Source organism: Nicotiana attenuata, chromosome 11 (genome assembly GCF_001879085.1).
Source record: "Nicotiana attenuata strain UT chromosome 11, NIATTr2, whole genome shotgun sequence".
Lineage (NCBI taxonomy): Eukaryota > Viridiplantae > Streptophyta > Magnoliopsida > Solanales > Solanaceae > Nicotiana > Nicotiana attenuata.
In genome coordinates, this window is record NC_031999.1 from 57269810 (window position 1) to 57294988 (window position 25179).

Sequence of the window (25179 nt, forward strand, 5' to 3'; positions counted from 1 at the left end):
TTAACTGAAATAGTCACTCACCCAATCACTTAAACTTAAAATAATCGGCAGATATATAATATATGAATAATTTATGTATAATATTTGTATAATCGTGTATAATTATTGTATAATTTATATATGCTGGCTAGAAAAAGTAAACAATGAATTTGATTGGATACATGTAATAATAAACGAAAAAGGGCCAAATTGACCCTGTACATCTGCCTAGGATATTTTTGTCTGTCCATTAATAGTTAGTTATTTGTTGCCCCTGTCATTTATAAAACTGGCATATGTTTGCCCCAATAATTTGACAAAGATTCACTTTTGCCCCTTTTCAATAAAAAAAGTCATCACACATACGGCTGCTAAGCTGAGTATTAAGAGGCAGACTCCTCCATTTTTGTTTGTTGCACCCAATTCCACACTCCAAAAGCCACCACCACCAAATTAAAGGTGTTCTGGTTTGTGGAACCATTCCAATCATGACGTACGCTACTCACGTTCTTCGTCACTCCAAAAAGGTAAGGTGTGATTCTTCAGATTTCCTTTTTCTTTTTGTCTAATTTCAATTTGTATCCCTAAAATCTGCTTAATTTTGAATCTGATTTACAATTGTAGTATGATCCATATTAGTCCGCAAATTGTTGTGCCGAATTTTAAGTCAATCGAGTTTGGAATTCGTGCTATTCATTTATATTAGATTGAACGAGGCGGATTTTGATTTGATAATCACAAGCTGGTTGAGCTGCGATTTTTTTTTAAGCCAGCTTGCGCGCACCTCGATTATTACACTCTACCTCCCACCAGCAGCTCTTCCCATCCAGGCTTAGAGGCAGATGGGAGATTTGAATTCGAGACCTCATGTGCCATACCCTTGGATGCGAAAAAAGATCTTTTTAGTTTGTTTTTGTCTTGTAGACTTTTGGCATATGGTTTGCTGCTAGATATTAGTCATATGGTGAAATCTCAAAGCAATTGGTCAAACCATTTCAGAATGTCACATCACATATATTTGCTATCTGTATTTTTAGTTATTTTTTCCAGTCTCTCGCCTTCTCTTTCTAGGTAATACGTATTTCATCCTATGTTGCTCGGACTCTTCAAAATCCCTGGTATGCCCGTGTCGACACAACGTGGGTGTGGCCGTGTGGTCCACATCGGATTTGGTCAACTTACTTTGATTAAATTTATGACCAAGAAGAACTGATTAATAGGGCATTTGGTTTGATTTTTAGGTTTATGTTACAACAACAACAACCTATCACATAGTGGGGTCTGGGGAGGATAGTGTGTAGACCTTAACCCTACCCTTGTGAGGGTAGAGAGGCTGTTTCCAATAGACCCTCGGCTCAAAGTAGTTTATGTTATATATATATATAGTTGTAGTTTATAAAGTATGAGAATGCTTTTGCTATTACACGAGACATCTTATGAGTAAAATATTAGGTGTTCATAAAGAATTAAGTTAGTTTTAATTTAATAGCTTTAGTTAATCTAAATATATACTCGGTAATATACATTTATTAGTCGTATCCCAGCACCCGAATCCGCACTCGGATCCATACTAGGGGTGGGCATCGTTCGGTTCGGTTATGAATTTTATCGGTTTGGTATATCGGTTATCGGTTTATAATTATGCTAAAACGATAACTGAACCGATAAGATATCGGTTATCGAATTAATCGGTTATCTATTATTATCGGTTTACCCGATAGGATAACTCAATCTAGATTCTAGAGGGAAGACGTAATGAAGGATAATGTGTACTGTATAAAGAATATGATAAACTTTCTCGACTGTTGTAACCCTCTAAAAGAATATGATAAACCTTACAACATTATTTCTATGTGTTGAATGACAAATTTGGGTGGGTTACAACAGTAGATAGAGAATTGGGAGAACTGGAAAATTTATATACCTAAGGGTAAAATCGTTTTTTTATAAAGTTTATTGGGCTATCGGTTAAACCGTTAATAAAATTAGGCAAACTGAGACCCGAATCGATAACCCAATTGTAAAATAACACTAAACCGTTACCGAACCATTAACCCGATAACCCAATAAGCTTTTTTTGGTTCGGGCTATCGGTTTTACCCGGTATATGCCCAGCCCTAATCCATACCCCATATCCTAAAACTTATGTGATGAAGAATGTGACCTTTATATCCGCACCCGTATCGGATACCCACACTCGTCCAAGCAACATACATTCATCTTCTTCCCTCACGAAGTTAAAGAAAAAAAGAAAAGAAAGGGATATACTTTAATATGATTAGAGTATAAAATATGGGTCTCAAGGTTTTTGGACTACGAAAGTAGTGCTGCATTATATGGGGTGGGGTTATGGAGGAGTACTGGAGCTCTATGGAAAAATATTGTTGGCAATATTGGTTTTGTGGTGGGTGATGGAAGAAGGATTGCTTTTTGGGATGATATTTGGATTAGGCATGCTCCCTTAAAAGAATTATTCCAGATCTTTTCAGACTCACGGTTTTACCTGATGCTACTTTGGCCATTACTAGAGGGCAGAAAGATGGAATTTTCAATTTTAGGAGACATTTAAATGATTGGGAATTGGGAAGAATGGCTGAATTCTTGGAAGTACTTGAACCTTTTAGAGTTTGACCCAAGGACAAGACAAACTACTCTGGAAAGCTCATAGCAAGGGTATCTTCACAGTGAACTCTTGTTATAGCCTATAGGCTGCTAAATTCTGTTGGAAATCTGGAAGAAAAATGCCCAATATAAAGTGGCATGCTTCACTTGGTTGGTGGCTAGAAAGGCTTGCCTGACACAGGAAAATCTACAGAAAAGAGGATTTAATTTGTGCTCAAAGTGTTACCTTTGTGGAGTCAAGTCTGAGAATGCCGGTCTCTTATTTTTGCATTGCCATATTACTGACCAAATGTGGCAGCTGCTTCTTAACATGGTGGGACTTAAATGGACTATGCCTAAAGACACTTGTGACCTGTTAAAGTGCTGAAGCGTTGAAGTAAGAAATACAGATCAGCAGAAGTGGTGGTATACCACCCCTGCATGCATATCGTGGACGTGGAGTTGGACTATATGGAACGAAATAAATGACAAATGATTCGAACTTCGAAGACAAAGGAAACTCCATTCAGAAGATAAAGATGAATTGCTTACTTTTGGCGTAAACAGGGTTATGTAAATGAAGCCGAAGCAATGATAGATCCCATGGATCCCTTTAAGTCTAGGAAGGGACACTCAATGGGACTCTCTGTAAATACTTTTGAACAACACCTTCTTGGCGCCCTTTTTTAGTAATACACTTACCTTTCTAACAATTTTTTTATATACTTAGAATGCAGGTCATTTCTTTCGAATGCCATCGCCTAATCTAAGTCATTTATGCCCTTTGGAACATTCAAATGTGTGTTCAATTATTCCAGAACCTGTTCATCTCATTTTTTGTTCTCTTTCCGTTGCTTTGCAGATCAGAAGTTCTTCCAATTTATTACGGCATGACTCTGTCCGCTGGTTCAGTAATGGCACGAGGCCTTCTGTGGAGAAGGGAGATGGTAAATTAGTAGACTTATTTGTTCTTGTTTATGAATTATCCACGTTATCATATGTTTGTCATTCTGAACATCTAATGGTCACTTATTTTCTTGTTATTGGCTCTCTCATGGTGGTGATGTTTTCATTTTTTTCCCCTTGTAATGATTGACTCAAATATGTGTGGCTTTTACAGATATTTTAAGGTGCCAGTCTGGTTTCAATAGATGCAACTCAGGTTCAGCAGTCTCCAACAACAGTTTTAGAGCAGTATCTCCCACGGTTTTGACTAAACCTCTATTTCTTTGTTACACTCCTTTTATAGCTTGATTTTCCTGTTGAATTTTGAGCAGCAATCAAATTATCTTAACGTGCTTCTAACTGTAGATGTCATTTGTGGCAACATATAATGGAAATGCTCTGAGAACTGCAATTGCTCCATCCGCCTCCACCGCTAGCATGGTTTTCATGAGAGGGTTTGTTCTCTGGCTTACTTCTTCTTCCCTTATAAATATTCTTAAAAAATAATTTTTTGATCATTCTCTTGAAGCAGATTCTGATTTTGTCTTCTTTGTGTCAGATCACAAGTGCCTTCAAGGAGGTGTTTCTCCACTGCTTCAGGTACTTGTTTTTGTGTCACTATGGCTTTTGGCTACTTAACTAGAAAATCTGTTCCCAGGGCATCCTCCGAAAGGCTTATAAACCATGCTTTATTTCAAAGAGCATTTATCTACTTTCTGCAACTTTAGTTCCTATTTTTATCGGTTAGGGTTCATGGGAGGACAACTTCATGTCAATGCACACTAATAGAATCATTTGCATTGACATTTACCCTATCTTCTGCTTTAGTTGTATTTGTGTCTGTTTTTCAAACTTGTTGCCAGATGCATCCTTCTTATCCTTAGTTGCTTTAATTTGGAAACATGGACCCAAAGAGGGAGAACCCTCAAATTTGGAATCAAATTAATCTTGTGTCTTCTTTGTTTCAGATTTTCCTCCACACCAAGAGATTGGTATGCCCTCTCTTTCACCTACAATGACAGAGGTATGTAGCTTTTCTCAATAAAGCTCCTTAGAGCATCGTTACTATTACTTATGTTTGTCTTAGCGCGTCAGTGGTTCCATACTTGTAATGCAGGGAAATATTGCCAGATGGTTAAAGAAAGAGGGTGATAAAGTTTCTCCTGGTGAAGTGCTATGTGAAGTGGAAACAGTATGATCATTTTTTAGCTTCTTTTATCATGATGTTGTTGAGGGAGTGTTCCCCCTATGTGTCTTAACTTCTGGATTCTGGTATTTATGCTACTCATTCAATCCCCATAGGATAAAGCAACAGTGGAAATGGAGTGCATGGAAGAGGGTTATCTAGCTAAGATTCTTCGCGGAGACGGAGCAAGCAGTATCAAAGTTGGAGAGGTATTGATGCTTAATCCAATTGATTGAGAGTACCAATTTGGACTGTTTATCTTGGTGTTAGATAATTTAGACCTTAAGTCATGTAGTAAAGGGACTCACAGTCATTTGTATTGTTGAGGGGCTCACCATTATCTGTATTGTTGAATTTTTCACTTGTTAGTTCAGGATTTTCACTGTGTGGATGTAAAATCTCTACGTACTTGTATAGATCTGCATTTATATAGTTGATGAATCACACAGCACATTCCACCACAAAGGCTAATGCTTGGTCCTTCTTGTCCTTTCATTTGACTTATATTCTAGTTCGAACTTTGTTTCTAGGCTGGCACTTTGCTGAACCTTTGATATTTTAGCTAATAGCTGAATAGTGAACCTGACAATTCCCCTATTTTATGATGTAATCCATCAGGTCAGTCACAATAGGCTCCTAATCTCAAATAGTTGACCCAGCAGAACTTCTTTCCTCTGTGAATCTTATTGTGCCTTGAGCTACATACCAAAAAAAGCTACATCATTGTGAGAATTAATCATAATTTTTGTTGTTTGATGAATGTTGGAAATTCTGTAGGTGATTGCTATTACTGTTGAAGAGGAAGATGACATTGCAAAATTTAAAGATTACCAACCTTCAACATCGGATGCTACGCCTTCACCAAAAGCGTCTCCTCCTCCACCTCCTCCCAAAGAAGAGGTCGCTGAGAAACCTGTCACCCCATCAGAGCCAAAAGTTTCTAAACCTAGTGCGCGTCCGGCAGATCGCATTTTTGCTAGTCCTCTGGCTAGGAAAATTGCGGAAGATCAAAATGTACTTATTTTCTTCAGTTAAATTTGTTTCGAAAATATGATTCAGGATAATATGTTTTAGCCTTGAGGTTAATTCTGCATTTGTATGAACATGAGCAGATACCTCTCTCAAACATCAAAGGAACAGGTCCTGAGGGACGTATTGTGAAAGCTGATATTGAAGATTATCTAGGTAACCTTCTTCCTAGACTGCATATATATACTTATAGGCTAGTTGATGTTACTATTGGTTTTATGTCGCTGAACTTATATCCTCTTTTTCTTGTGAAAGGAAAGATTCTTTTAAAAGTTGTTATGTAGTCCTAGAAGAATCAATAATCTTTATTTTTCCCTTGATAATGTAGCTTCTCGCGGAAAGGAAGCCCCTGCAGCAGCTCCCAAGGCTGAGGCATCTCTTGATTACACAGATATTCCTGTTTCACAGATAAGAAAGGTACTATTTACCCCTCTAGGGTATGCATCCTCGTGTTCCCAGAATAAGCCAATTTTAGATGCTTGTCTGTGTTATCTCCAATTAATCCCTTGTAAAAAGTGTGAGCCTGTTAGGTATACTTTTTGTTTACAAGCACAAGGTTTTGTCCTAGTTATACCAGTTTTGGTGTAATCTGTGCAGGTGACAGCTTCTAGGTTGCTGTTGTCAAAGCAAACCATTCCCCATTACTATTTGACTGTTGATACATGCGTCGACAAACTTATGGAGTGAGTATTACTTTCATTGTTCAACAGCCGAATTGATTTTTTCTGTTATTTATCTTGCCTGTTGCTTGGTCTGCAGATTGAGGGGCCAGCTCAATTCCTTGCAAGAGGCTTCGGGAGGAAAGAAGTTATCTGTTAATGATCTTGTAATAAAGGTATGAAATACTCCATTTAGATCCACTGTGCCACCTGACAAGGGCAAAGGAAAAGAGAGCAATGGTCTTGTTATCTCGTCTCAAGGAGTCGATTCTAGCCTTTCTGTATTTCGTGAAGGGTCCAGAAAAGATAGAAAAAGTCTTGTCAAAAACCAAGAGAGAGAGTACACATGGACCTCTGTGCCAAAATTTGAGCCGGAATGTCGTAGATTTCTCTCATACGAAATCTGAATAACTTCTAACTTGCTTTCGTAACTACTGCACCTTGTCAAAAAACAGATACTCCTCGGTCCCGTCATATATGACTTTTAGAAACTATTTGGAAGTCAAACAGATTTTCTTGGCTACATTTTTCTGGAAAATAAATATGTTTACCTGTAAAAAGTTGTATTGTTCTCTTTATAGGCAAAGAAGTTGCAATTTTTAGTAGTACTTTGAATATAGTTTCTAAATATGTAAATTCTACACTTATGTTGAAGAAATTGGTGTAAATGTGTAAATTTTACTCTTATGTTGAGGTCTTTTGACCACAGTTTAGACTTTTTTTGGGAATGGAAGTACATAATATGGGGTGTATAAGAGATATTGTCATCAGTTATTTGTAATGACCTCTGTAGCTTCATTGCAGGCTGCTGCTTTAGCTCTTCGAAAAGTTCCTCAGTGCAACAGTTCATGGACCAATGATTACATTCGCCAGTAAGTGGAATATATGAAGCGAGAAGACTTCTGTAGATGAAATTTGCTATGTATATTAATAGTGCATTTTTTCTTGCAAACACAGGTATCACAACATAAATATCAATGTAGCAGTGCAGACTGACAATGGACTTTACGTTCCTGTTATCAGGGTTCATTCTCATCCCAGTCTACTGCTTATAATAATTGGATATATCTTGATTCTTACTACCGGTTATATTTCATCTTGGGAAATCTTCATTGTTGGCAGGATGCTGATAAGAAAGGTTTATCCACTATTGCCGAGGAAGTGAAGAACATAGCCCAGAAAGCAAAAGAGAACAGCTTAAAACCACAGGATTATGAGGTGTGCATTGCAGTTTAATATCTTCTTTTGCATAGTTGGACAAAAGTATATTTTATTCAACTCTTTTTTTTTTGTTTTTCACAGGGAGGGACGTTCACCGTCAGCAATTTGGGAGGGCCTTTTGGTATTAAACAGTTTTGTGCCATCATTAACCCTCCACAATCAGCCATCCTAGCTGTTGGTTCTGGTAAGTTTGCATCTCATTGAACTGATTTATTTCAGCTGTATATCTTGTGCTCATCACCACTTGCTCTTGAGCAGCTGAGAGAAGGGTGATACCTGGTTCGGACCAAGACCAGTATAAGTTTGCCAGTATGATGTCTGTAACACTGAGCTGTGATCACCGGGTGATTGATGGTGAGTGACTTGACTGGCTATTAGATAGTTGGTTCTTCCCATCCAATTCTTTAAAAAGCAATTCACGATTAACCTTAATAATTTCCTTTTGTCTAGGCGCAATTGGTGCACAATGGCTCAAAGCATTCAAAGGCTACATAGAGAGTCCAGAGTCTATGTTACTGTAGATTGATGCTTCTTTTTTTTTGTTGTTGATCCTTTGAATTCTTCACGTTTTCCTCAACAAATGGGATGAATTTTGATGTATGATAAGTGGGATTTGATGTGCCAGCCTGATCTTATTGCTTGATATAAGCATTATTATTAGGGGAAAGTGGCTGAACAAGTTGGGAATAAATGAGGCTGCAAGGCTGTGTACCATTGATTTAGGCTTTTTGTGGCGCAGAGTGTAAATTCCAGTTTTTGCTCGAGGTCATTGAGTTGATAGAATACTTGCTGGACATTCATTATTTTAATAAGATTCACTAATCTGTTCAATATGAGGCTGTTGCTTGAATCCATGATTATCTTCTTGATTAACATATGGGTACAGTTCTGTCTGTTTCAATATTAGTGCGGCAAATGCTTTAAATCAGCTGGATAAGGAGAAGCCATGAAACAAGATCGGATTGATTTTTGAACTAAATTTCCACCCCCATAATCATATAGAAAAGTTGAAAGCTACTTGAATAAAAGACACATACATTTTTTCCCTCAATCTTTGCCTCACTAGTGTAATACACAACCAAGACTAGGCAAATTTAGTGAATCCAAATCAATCTATCTGCTAATGTGAGCAGTGAAGGAACTGAGTTCTAGTTGAGAAACACCTCCTCCATTTCTTGATTGCCAAACTTCTCTGCCCAACTTCTCAGCCCTGCTTCTTATCTCCTTCCCTTCTTTAGACACCATCAATCTATTTACAACTTTATCAATTGTTAATGAGTTGACCAATTCCATTTGATGTGCTTGTTCTGTCACTTGAATACCAACTTCTAAAATATCAGTTATTAGTGTAGCATTCCATGGTTGTTCAGAGTGCATTGGCCAAGCTAATATTGGAACTCCCATTGTAATACTTTCCATGCATGAATTCCAACCACAATGACTCATAAATCCGCCAATAGAAATGTGTCCCAAGATTACTAACTGTGGTGCCCAATCTGTTACAACCATACCTATCCCTTCCATTCTTTCTTCATACCCTATTGGTATTCTTGCTTTTCTTGTTTCTCCATCAAAAACATTTCCTTTATCTGCATCTCTCAACACCCACAAAAACTTTTGCTTGCTCCTTTCTAACCCCATAGCCAATTTGTTCATCGGTCATTGTAGTTGCCGATCCAAAAGAGATATAAAGAACTGATTTTGGAGCTTGTTTATCTAGCCATTCCAAGCTTTTGTGCATGTTTCTTGAATATTTGCCTGTAATAATTGTCAAATCTGGTAGTATAGGTCCAATAGCCCATTGCTTCTTGTTTGCATTCATTTCCAACTTGTTTAACATATCAACATAAGTTCCTTCAACCAATCTGCATGAGTTGAATAAATCTCCTGATCTGTAGTGCATAAACTCATACTGATAAGCCATAAAATTCATGATTTCAAAGGAAAAACACCCTTCCATTGATGGTAGATTTTTTGGCATTCCCTCAACTGGAAAAGGTCTTCCAATAGCTTCCCAAAAGCTAAAGAATTGAGTGAAAGCAGAGATGCAATTGAAGGCATAGGACTCCGCATTTGGAATGGAAGAAACATCTTGCACCACAGAAGACATAAGAGGGTCATGTATAACAACAATTCTTTTCACTTTGTTGGAGAATTTATGTAGGAGATTCGAAAACGGTTCGCGTAGCTGTTTAGAGGCTTCAAAAGATGGTTGAAGATGTGTTGGAAATTTTGAGATTGAATTTTGAACAGGAGGAGGTGACTCAAAATCTGGAGTTGGGAATTCATGAAACTGAATTTTCTGCATATCTTGAAGGTTTCTTGATTTAGCCTGCTCAATGTGAGTTTTGAAGCCAACAAAATGAATTGGAATTCCATATGAAGAGATCAGACATGAAAATTGTAGCAGTTGGTTAAGATGGCCTTGTGCTGGAAATGGCACTAAAATACAACAACAGATTCCATACTTCTCTTCTTTACTCAGATTTATTTTTTGGGCAAGTTCACTGGTCTTACTTGTGTAGATATTGATGAATAATGGACCATGTTTTATAGAATTTGTTTAAGTAGAGATAATATTTCTTGGTTTCCAAGGAAAATGAAGTCAACAAAAGAACATATTTTAAGGTAGTCTAAAGAATAGGATAAGAAAACTGAACTTTGTCAGACTAAGATATGATTTTAAAAACCTGAACTTCACCTCATCATCTACAACATATATGGCAGATGTTGCTTTCTATATTTTATTTGCTTCTCAAGAATTAGACTTCTTGTTATTTTTAATTGAATAAAACAAATTCATTGATGGTATAAGCCAAACTGATGCCAGCACTTTTTTACAATTGAATGGAAAATCAACTTTGTTAGACTCATACATACACCTTCCATTTTTTTAAAAAAAAATTGGAATAATATGATGATCCTTTGCTTTCTTCCTTTCAACCTTTATCTTTTAAAAGTGATGGATAGAATAAAAAATAGGGTGATCTTGAAATTAGGAAACTTTACAACAACAACAACAACAACAAGCCAGTATAATCTCATTAATGGGGTATAGGGAGGGTAGTGTGTACGCAGACCTTATCCCAACCATGGGAGTAGAGAGACTTTTCGATAGACCCTCGGCTCAAGAAGAAGAAAAGAGACAATAGATCCGTAACAGCAACAGAGGCCAGAAAGATAGTACCAACGACGTCAGAAACAGAAAAATAAAAGAATGTTAGAATAGTCATGTAAATAGGAGTAAATAAATAACCCTAATCCAATATATATTAGGAGTAGGACATGTTATGTGTGTGTATATATATAGGGTTCATTGTAACATATGTCAATACATCAATAATATATTTTCTCCCGTGCATTCTCACATGGTATCAGAGCAATTGTGAGAGATTTATCGCTGTGCATAAATTCCAGCGATTCCGGGAAGAGAAATCAGTCACCGGAACCCTTTTTTCCAGCGACTTTTTCAAGCCTGTTTGCGTCTGCTTTGTCTCTGTCAGTGTTGTGCAAAATCCAACACTACCACAAGAGTCGCCACTGTCCGGCGACCAAACCCCACAAAAAATCTCCGGCAAACAGTACCCCACGCGCCTCCACGCGCCACCAGAAGCTCACGCGCGTGAGCCCACGCGCCGGCGCATGCACCACTTTCCGGCCATTTTTTGACGAAGTTCCTTCAGGGCAGTTGGATCGCCCTCAAATTCCGAGCCTACCCATAATTTTATTTTTCAATTCCGACCACTTTGAGTTTTTCCGGCGACTACACTGATTTTTCCGGCAGCTACAGTACTTTTCCGGCAAACACAGTGTTTTCTTCCTCTGTTTCAGAGAATTTTCAGTTGATTCTTTTTGTTATTTGGTGATAATCCAACCATGTCTTTGGGAGTCGATGCTTTCGGGTCTAGAAACCCGTGTTCTGGCAGTTCTGGTGTTATGATTACCTCAGAACCTTTAATGGGAGGTTCAAACTACTTAGATTGGGCTTCATCTGTCGAGTTGTGGTGTAAAGGTCAAGGAGTTCAAGATCATTTAACAAAAAAGGCTAGCGAAGGTGATGAAAAGGCCAAAACACAGTGGGAGAAGGTCGATGCTCAGTTATGTAGTATCCTGTGGCGATCTATTGATTCCAAGTTGATGCCCTTGTTCCGTCCATTCCAGACATGTTATTTAGTTTGGGAAAAGGCTCGTAATCTATACACTAATGACATATCTCGTTTCTATGATGTAATATCGCGAATGACAAGCTTGAAGAAACAGGAATTAGATATGTCTACTTACTTGGGACAAGTTCAGGCAGTCATGGAAGAATTTGAGACGTTGATGCCAGTTTCTGCTAGTATTGAAAAACAACAAGAGCAACGACAGAAGATGTTTCTAGTTCTTACACTCGCTGGACTCCCTAATGACCTTGATTCAGTACGTGACCAGATTTTGGCTAGTCCAACCGTCCCCACAGTTGATGAATTATTCTCTCGATTACTTCGCCTTGCTGCAGCACCTAGTCACCCAGTGAGCTCATCACAGACACTTGACTCATCTGTCCTCGTATCCCAATCAGTGGACAATCGGGCATCTCATACTATGGAGAATAGACGAGGAGGAGGTCGTTTTGGAAGATCTAGACCCAAGTGCTCTTATTGTCATAAACTTGGACACACTCGTGATGTATGCTATTCTTTACATGGCCGCCCAACCAAAAATGCTTATGTTGCTCAGACTGAGACTACAGGTAACCAGGGATTTTCTTTATCTGAAGGGGAGTATAATGAGTTCCTTCAGTATCGAGCAAGTAAGCAGACATCTCCACAAGTAGCTTCTGTTGCTCAGACTAATACTTCTGTTGCTGGTAATTCTTTTGCTTGTGTTTCCCAGTCTAGTCCTCCTGGACAATGGGTTGTGGACTCAGCCGCTTCTGATCATATCTCTGGTAATAAATCACTTTTGTCAAATATTGCGTATTCACAGTCTCTTCCCACTGTTACTTTAGCCAATGGGTCTCAAACCAAAGCAAAAGGAGTTGGACAAGCGAATCCCCTACCCTCTGTCACTCTAGATTCCGTTCTCTATGTCCCTGGCCGTCCTTTTAATCTTGCATCTGTTAGTCGTTTGACTCGTGCCCTCCATTGTGGTATATATTTTATTGATGATTCTTTTATTATGCAGGACCGCAGTACAGGGCAGACGATTGGAACAGGACTTGAATCAGAAGGGCTTTACTACCTTAACTCCCTAAAATCCTCCAAGGCATGTCTAGTTACAGATCCTCCGGACCTAATTCACAGACGTTTAGGACATCCAAGCTTATCCAAGCTTCAGAAGATGGTGCCTGGTTTGTCTAGTTTATCCACATTAGAGTGTGAGTCATGTCAGCTCGGGAAACATACCCGAGCCTCCTATCCTCATAGTATTGAGAGTCACGCAGAGTCTATTTTTTCTTTAGTTCACTCTGATATATGGGGTCCTAGTAGAGTCAGTTCAACCTTGGGATTTCGTTATTTTGTTAGTTTTATTGATGATCATTCAAGATGTACTTGGATTTTCTTAATGAAAGATCGTTCTGAGTTGTTTTCTATATTCCAGAATTTTTGTGCTGAAATTAAAAATCAATTTGGTGTTTCCATTCGCACTTTTCGCAGTGATAATGCCTTAGAATATTTATCCTCTCAATTTCAGCAGTTTATGACTTCTCAAGGAATTATTCATCAGACCTCTTGTCCTTATACCCCTCAGCAAAATGGGGTTGCAGAGAGAAAGAATAGGCACATCATTGAGACTGCTCGCACACTTCTCATTGAATCTCATGTTCCGCTGCGTTTTTGGGGCGATGCAGTTCTCACAGCTTGTTATTTAGTTAATCGGATGCCTTCCTCTCCCATCCAGAATCAGATACCGTATGCAGTATTGTTTCCCCAATCACCCGTATACTCTGTTCCCCCTCGTGTTTTTGGGAGCACTTGTTTCGTTCATAACCTAGCCCCTGGGAAAGATAAGTTAGCTCCTCGTGCTCTCAAGTGTGTCTTCCTTGGTTATTCTCGTGTTCAGAAGGGATATCGTTGTTACTCACTTGATCTTCGTAGGTACTTTATGTCCTCTGACGTCACATTTTTTGAGTCTAAACCTTTCTTTACCTCTTCTGACCTTTCTAACCCCCTTGATATATCTGAGGTCTTACCTATACCGACCTTTAAGGAGTCTACTATAGCTCCTCCTTCACCTTCCGCCACAGAAGTCTTACCCGAGTCTCCTATAGCTCCTCCTTCACCTTCCGCTATAGAAGTCTTATCCATTCCAGCCGTTGAGGAGTCTAGTGTGGCTCCTCCTAGACTCCCTGCCACAGGAACACCACTTTTGACATATCATCGTCGTCCGCGCCCAGCATCGGGTCCAGCTGATTCACGTCCTGCACCTGACCCTGCTAATACTGCGGAATTGTCTCCTCTTAATCAACCGATTGCACTTCGGAAAGGTATACGGGCCACCCTTAATCCTAATCCCCATTATGTCGGTTTGAGTTATCATCGTTTGTCATCACCCTATTATGATTTTCTATCTTCTTTGTCCTCTGTTTCCATCCCTAAGTCTACAGGTGAAGCATTGTCTCATCCAGGATGGCGACAGGCTATGATTGACGAGATGTCTGCTTTACATACGAGTGGTACTTGGGAGCTCGTCCCTCTTCCTTCAGGTAAATCTACTGTTGGTTGTCGTTGGGTGTATGCAGTCAAGGTTGGTCCGGATGGTAAGGTTGATCGTCTTAAGGCTCGTCTTGTTGCCAAAGGATATACTCAGATATTTGGGCTCGATTACAGTGATACCTTCTCTCCTGTGGCTAAGATAGCATCAGTCCGCCTTTTTCTATCCATGGCTGTTGTTCGCCATTGGCCCCTCTATAAGCTGGACATTAAGAATGCTTCTTTACACGGTGACCTTGAGGATGAAGTTTATATGGAGCAACCACCTGGGTTTGTTGCTCAGGGGGAGTCTCGTGGCCTTGTATGTCGCTTGCGTCGGTCACTTTATGGTCTAAAGCAGTCTCCTCGAGCCTGGTTTGGTAAGTTCAGCACAGTTATTCGAGAATTTGGCATGATTCAGAGTGAAGCTGATCACTCTGTATTCTATCGGCATTCTGCCTCGAGTCTCTGTATTTATCTGGTGGTCTATGTTGACGACATTGTTATTACCGGCAATGACCAGGATGGTATTACTAAATTGAAGCAACATCTCTTGCAACACTTTCAGACTAAGGATCTGGGCAAACTAAAGTATTTTCTGGGTATTGAGGTCGCTCAGTCTAGCTCAGGTGTTGTGATCTCACAACGAAAGTATGCCTTAGATATTCTTGAAGAGACAGGAATGACAGGTTGTAGACCGGTTGACACTCCGATGGATCCGAAGTTCTAAACGTTATGCCAGGACACGGGGGAGCCTCTTAGCGATGCTGCAAGATATAGACGGTTGGTTGGTAATTAAATTACCTTACAGTGACAAGACCTGACATTTCCTTTTCTGTGAGTGTTGTGAGTCAGTTTATGGATTCTCCGTGTGATAGTCATTGGGATGCAGTTGTTCGCATTCTTCGGTATATAAAATCAGCTCCAGGCAAAGGTTTATGTTTGAGGGTCGAGGCCATGAGCAGATCGTTGGATACTCAGATGCTGATTGGGCAGGATCACCTTCTGATAGACGTTCTACGTCTGGATATTGTGTCTTGGTAGGAGGAAATTTGGTGTCCTGGAAGAGCAAGAAACAGAATGTGGTTGCTCGGTCTAGTGCAGAAGCAGAATATCGAGCGATGGCTATGGCGACATGTGAGCTAATTTGGATCAAACAGTTGCTCAAGAAGTTGAAATTTGGTGAGATTAGTCAGATGTGACTTGTGTGTGATAATCAAGCTGCTCTTCATATTGCGTCAAATCCAGTGTTCCATGAGAGAACTAAACACATTGAGATTGACTGTCACTTTGTTAGAGAAAAGATACTCTCGGGAGATATTGCTACAAAGTTTGTGAAGTCAAATGATCAGCTTGCAGATATTTTCACCAAGTCCCTCACTGGTCCTCGTATTAACTACATATGTAACAAGCTCGGTACATATGATTTATATGCACCAGCTTGAGGGGGAGTGTTAGAATAGTCATGTAAATAGGAGTAAATAAATAACCCTAATCCAATATATATTAGGAGTAGGACATGTTATGTGTGTATATATATAGGGCTCATTGTAACATATGAATATACATCAATAATATATTTTCTCCCGTGCTTTCTCACAAGATGCAAAGATGATATTATTGTGGTAGATCTAGTATTGCAAAGTGATAATATGAACTCAGTAAGATATGTTCGTTTGAGGTAGAGATAGAGAGAGAAAGCCAGAAAATGAGAGAGTTGTATTAGATCCGAATCCCCCTTTTACAATGTGAAGGTCTCCTTTATATAATAAGAGACCTTCCTCGAAAGAATCAAAAAGTTACAAAGACAGGTAATGTCTCCCTAGTGAAAACACTGAGTCCTAAAAGATGTCGCTTTTGTCCCCACGTCCGAGTCGTACCCGCTACGTTAGTCGTCGTACACTCACTGGGCGCACCCACTGGCGTAGAGATGCTGAGGGTCAAATTTGACCCTATACAGTTAGTCCCTACGCTCGTTGGAGATGCGTTTGGTGGGCGTCTTCGATGGGCGGAAATGCGAACCTCGGCTTAGGAGAATTTGACCTCGACCAGGGGCGGCAATATGAATGAGGTGAAATATATGACGTTGTTGAGACACTGACGCGTGGCTTCCTTTTTGGAATGACGTCATCGCCTGTATGCATCANCAGGTGTTGTGATCTCACAACGAAAGTATGCCTTAGATATTCTTGAAGAGACAGGAATGACAGGTTGTAGACCGGTTGACACTCCGATGGATCCGAATTCTAAACTCATGCCAGGACAGGGGGAGCCTCTTAGCGATCCTGCAAGATATAGACGGTTGGTTGGTAAATTAAATTACCTTACAGTGACAAGACCTGACATTTCCTTTTTTGTGAGTGTTGTGAGTCAGTTTATGGATTCTCCGTGTGATAGTCATTGGGATGCAGTTGTTCGCATTCTTCGGTATATAATATCAGCTCCAGGCAAATGTTTATTGTTTGAGGGTCGAGGCCATGAGCAGATCGTTGGATACTCAGATGCTGATTGGGTAGGATCACCTTCTGATAGACGTTCTACGTCTGGATATTGTGTCTTGGTAGGAGGAAATTTGGTGTCCTGGAAGAGCAAGAAACAGAATGTGGTTGCTCGGTCTAGTGCAGAAGCAGAATATCGAGCGATGGCTATGGCGACATGTGAGCTAATTTGGATCAAACAGTTGCTCAAGGAGTTGAAATTTGGTGAGATTAGTCAGATGGGACTTGTGTGTGATAATCAAGCTGCTCTTCATATTGCGTCAAATCCAGTGTTCCATGAGAGAACTAAACACATTGAGATTGACTGTCACTTTGTTAGAGAAAAGATACTCTCGGGAGATATTGCTACAAAGTTTGTGAAGTCGAATGATCAGCTTGCAGATATTTTCACCAAGTCCCTCACTGGTCCTCGTATTAACTACATATGTAACAAGCTCGGTACATATGATTTATATGCACCAGCTTGAGGGGGAGTGTTAGAATAGTCATGTAAATAGGAGTAAATAAATAACCCTAATCCAATATATATTAGGAGTAGGACATGTTATGTGTGTGTATATATATAGGGCTCATTGTAACATATGTCAATACATCAATAATATATTTTCTCCCGTGCATTCTCACAAAATGGAAAAAACAATATCAATAACCAGTAACAATATGGCAAGGTACTAGGAAATCGAAACAGAGAAATTTTGATTGAGTTAAATTAAACAAGATATAATAGACACATGAAGTCATTAATAGATTCAGAACCTGGTTGTTTTCCTGGAAAAAGAGGTTGCTTCAATACACAACTTGAGCATGAGCAGTTGGTGAGTGCATTGCAAGTTATTTGGAAATGGGACAAAAACACATTGGAAAAGGTAAATTCCATTAATCATAGCACCAAGTGGTTGCTCAAAATTGTGTACAAGGACAATGGACATAGACCTTTTCATCATATAGGGAATCTAAAAGTCTAACATCAAAGTAATGTACAATCTTCAAGTTAATAAACCAAAAATATAATGACAGGAAACATCAACATCTGAATGAAGGGCGTTTGCTGCTTTGTTTTTGCGATATAGCTTGTTCATAGGATGCACAGAGGTGGAGCTCTCCAGTCGGTTGCATTCAGTAGATATACTGAACTGTTGCAATATCGAAAACATTTTTTGTGGTCAATCCGACAGTCATAACAACACATGATATCTGCTTTATAGTATCGTATTCATGAGATTACTACTAAATGATTTGCTTTATACCTCGACTGAGCTATGCATGCTTGAAGATCTTCATGCTGAGCCAGTGAAAATATATTGCGACAACCAGGATAGGAAGTGATAATGGAACCAGAAAGCAGTAATATCTGTAACGTGAAAGAATCACAAAGTCAAAACTACTTTCCAGTACCAAATTACCATGCTTAAACTGACAGTTTAGTGCAAGCAGGGTGACACCTTAAAAGCAAAAAATGAAACTGAAGCATTTTTTTCCAATTGGTGCAAATATCTATTTGTAAAGAAACCATATAAAGATCGATATATAAACCGAAACTTTAGGCAGCCTATGCAATTTTATACACTGTCACAACACAGGCTTTTGACAGTGTATAGGGTCAAATTTGACCGTCAGCGTCTCTACGTCAATGGGTACGCCCAGTGAGTATACGCCAACTAACGTAAGGGTACGACTCAGACGTGGGGACAAAAGCGACATCGTTTAGGACTCAGTATCTTCACTAGGAAAACGTTACCTATTTTTGTAACTTTTTTATTATTTCGAGGAAGGTCTCCTATTATATAAGGGAGACCTTCACATTGTAAAGAGGAGGACTCTGGAATAATACAACTCTCTCATTTTCTCTTACTCTCTATTGCTATCTCTAACGAATACTTCCTCTTGAGTTCATATTATCACTATTAGATCTACAACAACAATTTCATTTTTCATCTCTAGGTCTATTATATTTGATTACGATTTACCCTTTCTTACTTTTGATTGTTTTTAAGCTTGCAAAGTATATCGATAACTTTTGAGTCAAACAAACAAAAAGTGCCAATTCTTAGAACCAGTATCAAGTAATTCATGCAATACCTTTTCAAATTAGTATTGGCAAAGGCGAAAAGCACTGAAACACGATATTGCAAGGACTTAAAGCTCAACGTACAAATTCAAAGCACGCAAGTTAGTGATGAAAGGCCAAAAATATAAACTTCATCCACACAAATAACACTTGAATGCTAAAAAGTGAAGTGGGACGCAAAATAAGGCTAGATAATTTGTTCAAATTTGACTAAGCCTTGGTGGACAAAATTCTCCTGTACGAGGTAGTAGCAGGTATCAGGTGGAATAGTGGAGGAGCGCGTAACCTGACACTATCATTATTAAAAAAGACATATTTTAAGGTATTGACTTGAAGCAAACAGAACATGGTTACCTAAACAACTAATTAAGATCTTAGCTATCAAGTAAAGGCAACAATTATATGCATGAAGCAAACATAAAGTTTTACTCCCTTTTATTGTCACTTTATAAATATAGCTTATTGCTATAAATAAAATTAAATTATTTTTATTCTGCTAATTTATCTCATTATAGGATATATTACTTAAATTAATATTACTCACCTTCTTTTTTCGTCTCAGAAATAATTTTTCTTCTTTGTACAGGTACTTTTGTTATATAAATTTTAATAACCGAAAGAAAATTTTCATGATTTTAAAAAGTAAAAAAAAAAAAAAAAAAGAGAAAGAGGTTGATATGTAAGGGTAAATAGGTATTTAAGAAAGTCAATGGACATAAAAGGGGGAAGAATGACTATTGTTCAATGTTAAGGGGTAATTTAATTTTTAAAGCAAAGTTAAGGGGTGTAAATGATTTTCACCCGAAAATATCACGCTCACTGAAATAACACCTCCAAAGGGAAGAAAAAATATGTGTTGTGAGAGAGAGAAGGGATCAACAATTACATCGGAGATAGGACTTATAAGGCAATAAATCGCAGTGATTAAATACGACTTATAAATCGCAATGGAGTATATGCTACTTATAAATCGTAATACGCGACTCATAAATCGTATTTTAACGCGACTTATATCGCACATAATTCCGATATTTGTCCGCATTTCCTAATCCTTCTCTTAATTATAGCCGTTAGCTTTCACTTCCTTTCTCACTGGAACAATCAAGGAACACTAACCAACCAAACAATTATATTGATTTAATGAAGCACTGAATTGAATCACAACAACTGAATATTCAAAGAATCCAAATACTGAAAGATAGTAGAAAGGAGATGAGAGGAGAAAAGCAGAGGAAGAGATGAGAAGCAGAAATACAATGCAACACTCGCCCAAAACTGTTATGCCCAGCAACAATGATTTATAACAGATTCCTTATGCTCCAGACGTCGCATAGCACGCACTCCCTCAGCCCATTCTGTTAGCCTGGCCCCACCACAAAATCAATTAATCTTCTAGATGGCATTTTCACACGAGTACTCTTTCTAGGCTGAGTAGGATTATTCTTATCCAACGTGTCATCCCTGCTGTCCTCTATGTCACTATTATCATTCATAACAATACCTCCGTCCTGTGAAAGAACCTTGTCCTCAAGGTTCTGGGACGGCTGAATCCCAGGCTCAGCGAAATCCGACAGTCGTAATGGGGTAATCTGTTGAGCTGGTTCCCCAATGCAACGCTTTAAGACTGAAACATGGAAAACAGGACGGATGCGAGCTGCTTCGGGTAAGTCTAACTTGTAAGCTACTTGGCCAATGCGTTTAAGGACTTGAAAAGGCCCAAAGTAACGCCTGCCCAGCTTTGGGTGTTGTTGCAGACGCACAATGTTCTGACGATAGGGCTTGAGCTTGACAAACACCCAATCCCCCACGGCAAACTCAAGCTCAATACGATGCTTGTCAGCCAACTTTTTCATATGAGTCTGTGCCTTGATCAGATTGAGCTTCAGTAATGCCAAAATTTCATCCCTGTCCACGAAATAATTTTCCACCAACTCACTAGGACTACTACCTCTGATGTAACGAGTTATATTAGGAGGTGGTCTCCCATAAAGAGCTTGAAAGGGAGATATACCAGCAGAAGTCTGGTAAGAAGTGTTGTACCAGTACTCTGCCCAAGGCAACATCGAAACCCACTTATGTGGCGAATCAACAACATAGCATCGAAGGTATTGTTCCACGCATTTATTGAGGGCCTCAGACTACCCATCGGATTGTGGATGGTAAGCAGTACTCATGGCCAAAGAAGTTCCCTACAAGCGATTGATCTCCTGCCAAAAGGCATGCAAGAACCGAGGATCACGATCAGTAACTATGGTCCTTGGAGGCCCATGAAGACGAATAATCCCCACCACAAAAGCTTCAGCAACTGTTTGTGTGGAAAAAGTGGAAGGCAAAGGAATGAAGTGACCATACTTTGTTAATCGATCAACCACCGTCATGATAGTAGACTTTCCCTTTGAGCTCGGTAGGCAAGTGATAAAATCCATTGCAATATCTTCAAATACCAAATCAGTAATTGGCAATGGTTGTAATAAACCCGCCGGACTGGTGATGCACATCCTTCATCTGTTGGCATGTTTGACAGGACACAACAAAACTATGNGGTAGACCCGTTCACATGGCCAAAGTAAATCGTAATGTGGTAAGAGGTAATTTCCACCAGCCAAAGCGTGATATGAAATAGCAGTACTGCTCTTGGACCTCCAAAACTTGCAGTTCCTCAGCCAAAAGATCGTTAGAGACAAAAGGCTCCGGCAATGAAGGTTCAACATCAGACCCATCTGTAAGAAGAAGAAGCTGAGGTGGAGATTTACACTTGTGGCCTGCAGTGATTTCTCCTCACAATAGTAGCATAAGCCTCGCTCACATCGGCTCTGGATCTCAGCATGAGTAAGACGTTTGAGGGGTGGTCGATATTGAGCTTGAGTTGTCGATGTGGTTGGAATGAACGAGGATGAGAAATTTTGATTAGGGCTAGGCAAAAGAGGCACCCCTTTGTTAGCAAAAGCGGGTCGAACTGGACCCTTTTCTGCTTGGATCCTGCGTTCATGGATATAGGCCCACTTAAGTGTGTCCTCATATGTTTTGGGCTCGTGACTGAGAACCGAATTCTTTATGTCTTCCCTAAGCCCAGAAATAAAGAGACTTACCATCAGACCCTCTGAGACATCCTCTGTCTCGTTGGCAATAGCTTCAAATCGTCCTTGTAATTCCGATACTGTGGTCACCTGCCTGAGCTTTGCGAGACGGCCCTCAGTAGATTCGAGACCCTTCGGCTTGAAACGAATCCTCGCCTTCTCCGCAAAATGGTCCCATCCAATTAATTGTTTGTTCCGAAACAACCATCGATACCACTCTAGTGCCTCACCATCGAGATAAAAGGATGCTATCGTAAGTTTTTGTGAATCTTCAATCTTATAAAAATCAAAGTAACGCTCTGCTTGGAATACCCAAGCATCCGGTTTCTCGCCACGAAACCGTCCAAATTCCACTGGAGCTGGTTAACTAATGGATTTAATACACCTCGGGTATTAAGCCACCTAAGGTTAAAATGATGCATGCTCTTAAATGGGTTTTTGTTCAGCTTTATCTTAGGTTGACTAAGAGTGGATTTTCTATACTGGTCTTCTCCCAAGCGGACACCTTGAGAGTGGAAAGCCCGTGACTGTCGATTGCACCGCCGATCGACTTACCCACGAACTTTCCCCTAAAGGTATTTTTTTTTGAAAAGTGCACGGCCGCAAACCACGTAACCCCTAGGTGTGTGCTTTGTGTGAATTTTCCAGAAGTGGAGGAAGTGAAACAGAATGACAATTTAAATAAAGCAATAAGAATAAATAATTCATATAAGATAGTTTATCACATAAAGGCAATTCAAATAAGCATCATAAACAATTACAAACACACAAATTAATTTTTATTAACCTAAGTTTGTTATGGTTTAGAACCTAGAATCCCCAGCAGAGTCGCCATGCTGTTATACCCCATTTTAACACGGGTCAAATTAGAGTATAACATATTGGTAATTCTGAGGTTTATTTGATTAAAGAGAGTCGCCACCTAATTATTTTAATGGTGAATTAGGACACCAATTTTAGCTAAATAATGCTTAAAGTTAACTCCGTTCTATGGTCTACTTAACCTTTAAGACTACGGATAAGGATTCTAATTAATCTTATAGAGAAGGTATTAAGCACTCTATATGACCCATTAAATATGGTTAACCGGCCAAACTTATGTTAATTATTTTATAAAAATTGTTAAGGCAAAGTGGTGNGGTGAATCGTAACCAACGTGGGGATATAGACCAAGATATCATCGAAGAAAACCAACACGAAACGCCGAAGATAAGGCCTGAAGATCTCATTCATTGTCGCCTGAAATGTTGATGGAGCATTGGACAAACCAAACGGCATAACTAAAAATTCATAATGTCCATCGTGTGTTCTAAAGGCTGTTTTGGCTACATCTTCAGTTCGGACCCTGATCTGATGGTATCCGGACAGTAAGTCAAGCTTCAAAAAATATAATGACACTATGTAACTCTTCGAATAACTCATCAATGGTAGGAATTGGAAACCTGTCCCTCACAGTAATGGCATTTAGGGCCCTATAATCCATGCAAAATCTCCATGTACCATCCTTCTTTCGGACTAATAACACCGGAGAGGAGAAGGGACTCGTGCTAGTCCTGATAACCCCATCGTTGAGCATGTCTGCAACTAACTGTTCCCTGACCTGTTTTTGGAAGTAGGGGTAGCGGTAAGGCTTAACATTAATTGGTTCAGCCCCAGGGTTTAAATGAATCGCATGGTCTTGGGACCGAGAAGGTGGTAACCCCTGTGGTTTCAGGAAAACATCGGAAAATTCCTCTAGAATAGAAACCAGGTCTGGATTAGTGTGCTCATCGGCTGAGACCTCATCTTGCACTAATTGAAGGCAGTAATATGAGGATACTGCATCAGTAGCGGCGTACCTACGAAGGCTATGCAATTGGACCGGCAATGCAGTGTTCGGAATGTCCCCTTTCCAACTGATAGTTTTTCCTTGTAAAGTGAACTCAAATAAACGCTCAGCATAATCTTGTACCACCCTTCCCAGAGTAGAGAGCCACGCAGCCCCAAGAACTATGTCAGCACCATGCATAGGGAGCACATATAGATCAAGTATTAGATTACACCCCTGAATCGTGAGAGGTACTTGCCTTACAACGCCTTCGCAACAGAGGCGTTGACCACTGCCTACCATAACAGAGAAGTTGGGAGTTGAATCCACCTTAAGCTGCAAGAACTTAGCCACTCGCGCCTGAACAAAATTATGATCGCTCCCTCCGTCCAGCAAAACTTGGACTGGAGACCCGTTCACATGGCCAAGAAATCGTAATGTGGAAGAGGAATTTCCACCAGCCAAAGCGTGATATGAAATAGCAGACTGCTCTTGGACCTCCAAAACTTGCAGTTCCTCAGCCAAAAGATCGTTAGAGACAAAAGGCTCCGGCAATGAAGGTTCAACATCAGACCCATCTGTAAGAAGAAGAAGCTGAGGTGGAGATTTACACTTGTGGCCTGCAGTGTATTTCTCCTCACAATAGTAGCATAAGCCTCGCTCACGTCGGCTCTGGATCTCAGCATGAGTAAGACGTTTGAGGGGTGGTCGATATTGAGCTTGAGTTGTCGATGTGGTTGGAATGAACGAGGATGAAAATTTTTGATTAGGGCTAGGCAAAAGAGGCACCCCTTTGTTAGCAAAAGCGGGTCGAACTGGACCCTTTTCTGCCTGGATCCTGCGTTCATGGATATAGGCCCACTTAAGTGTGTCCTCATATGTTTTGGGCTCGTGACTGAGAACCGAATTCTTTATGTCTTCCCTAAGCCCAGAAATAAAGAGCCTTACCATCAGACCCTCTGAGACATCCTCTGTCTCGTTGGCAATAAATTCAAATCGTCCCTGTAATTCCGATACTGTGGTCACCTGCCTGAGCTTTGCGAGACGGCCCTCAGCAGATTCGAGACCCTTCGGCTTGAAACGAATCCTCGCCTTCTCCGCAAAATGGTCCCATCCAATTAATTGTTTGTTCCGAAACAACCATCGATACCACTCTAGTGCCTCACCATCGAGATAAAAGGATGCTATCGTAAGTTTTTGTGAATCTTCAATCTTATAAAAATCAAAGTAACGCTCTGCTTGGAATACCCAAGCATCCGGTTTCTCGCCACGAAACCGTCCAAATTCCACTGGAGCTGGTTTGTGCTGGAGAGTGGGTGCCGCCGGTGCGTTATCCTGTCGTGCGACTGCCATTGTTGGATCATGCACTTGTTTACCCACAAATTCCAGTAACATACCACGGATTTCAGCTAGTTCCTTGGAAAAGGAATCTGTC

General features: G+C 39.8%; 2 protein-coding genes across 2 annotated transcripts; one reads left to right on the forward strand and one right to left on the reverse strand.

The window, feature by feature from the left end:
• On the forward strand, positions 305-8451 carry LOC109234602 (dihydrolipoyllysine-residue acetyltransferase component 2 of pyruvate dehydrogenase complex, mitochondrial-like). Its single transcript, XM_019400653.1, has 19 exons — positions 305-506; positions 3443-3527; positions 3701-3786; positions 3892-3980; positions 4085-4125; positions 4494-4549; positions 4643-4717; positions 4828-4920; positions 5489-5725; positions 5824-5896; positions 6069-6157; positions 6338-6423; positions 6500-6575; positions 7204-7271; positions 7357-7423; positions 7522-7617; positions 7702-7804; positions 7879-7974; positions 8071-8451. Exons 1-19 carry the CDS (start codon positions 468-470, stop codon positions 8139-8141), a joined length of 1626 nt encoding a protein of 541 aa, XP_019256198.1. The 5' UTR covers positions 305-467; the 3' UTR covers positions 8142-8451.
• On the reverse strand, positions 9206-9928 carry LOC109234927 (zeatin O-glucosyltransferase-like). The gene has a single exon (XM_019400967.1). It carries the CDS (start codon positions 9926-9928, stop codon positions 9206-9208), a length of 723 nt encoding a protein of 240 aa, XP_019256512.1.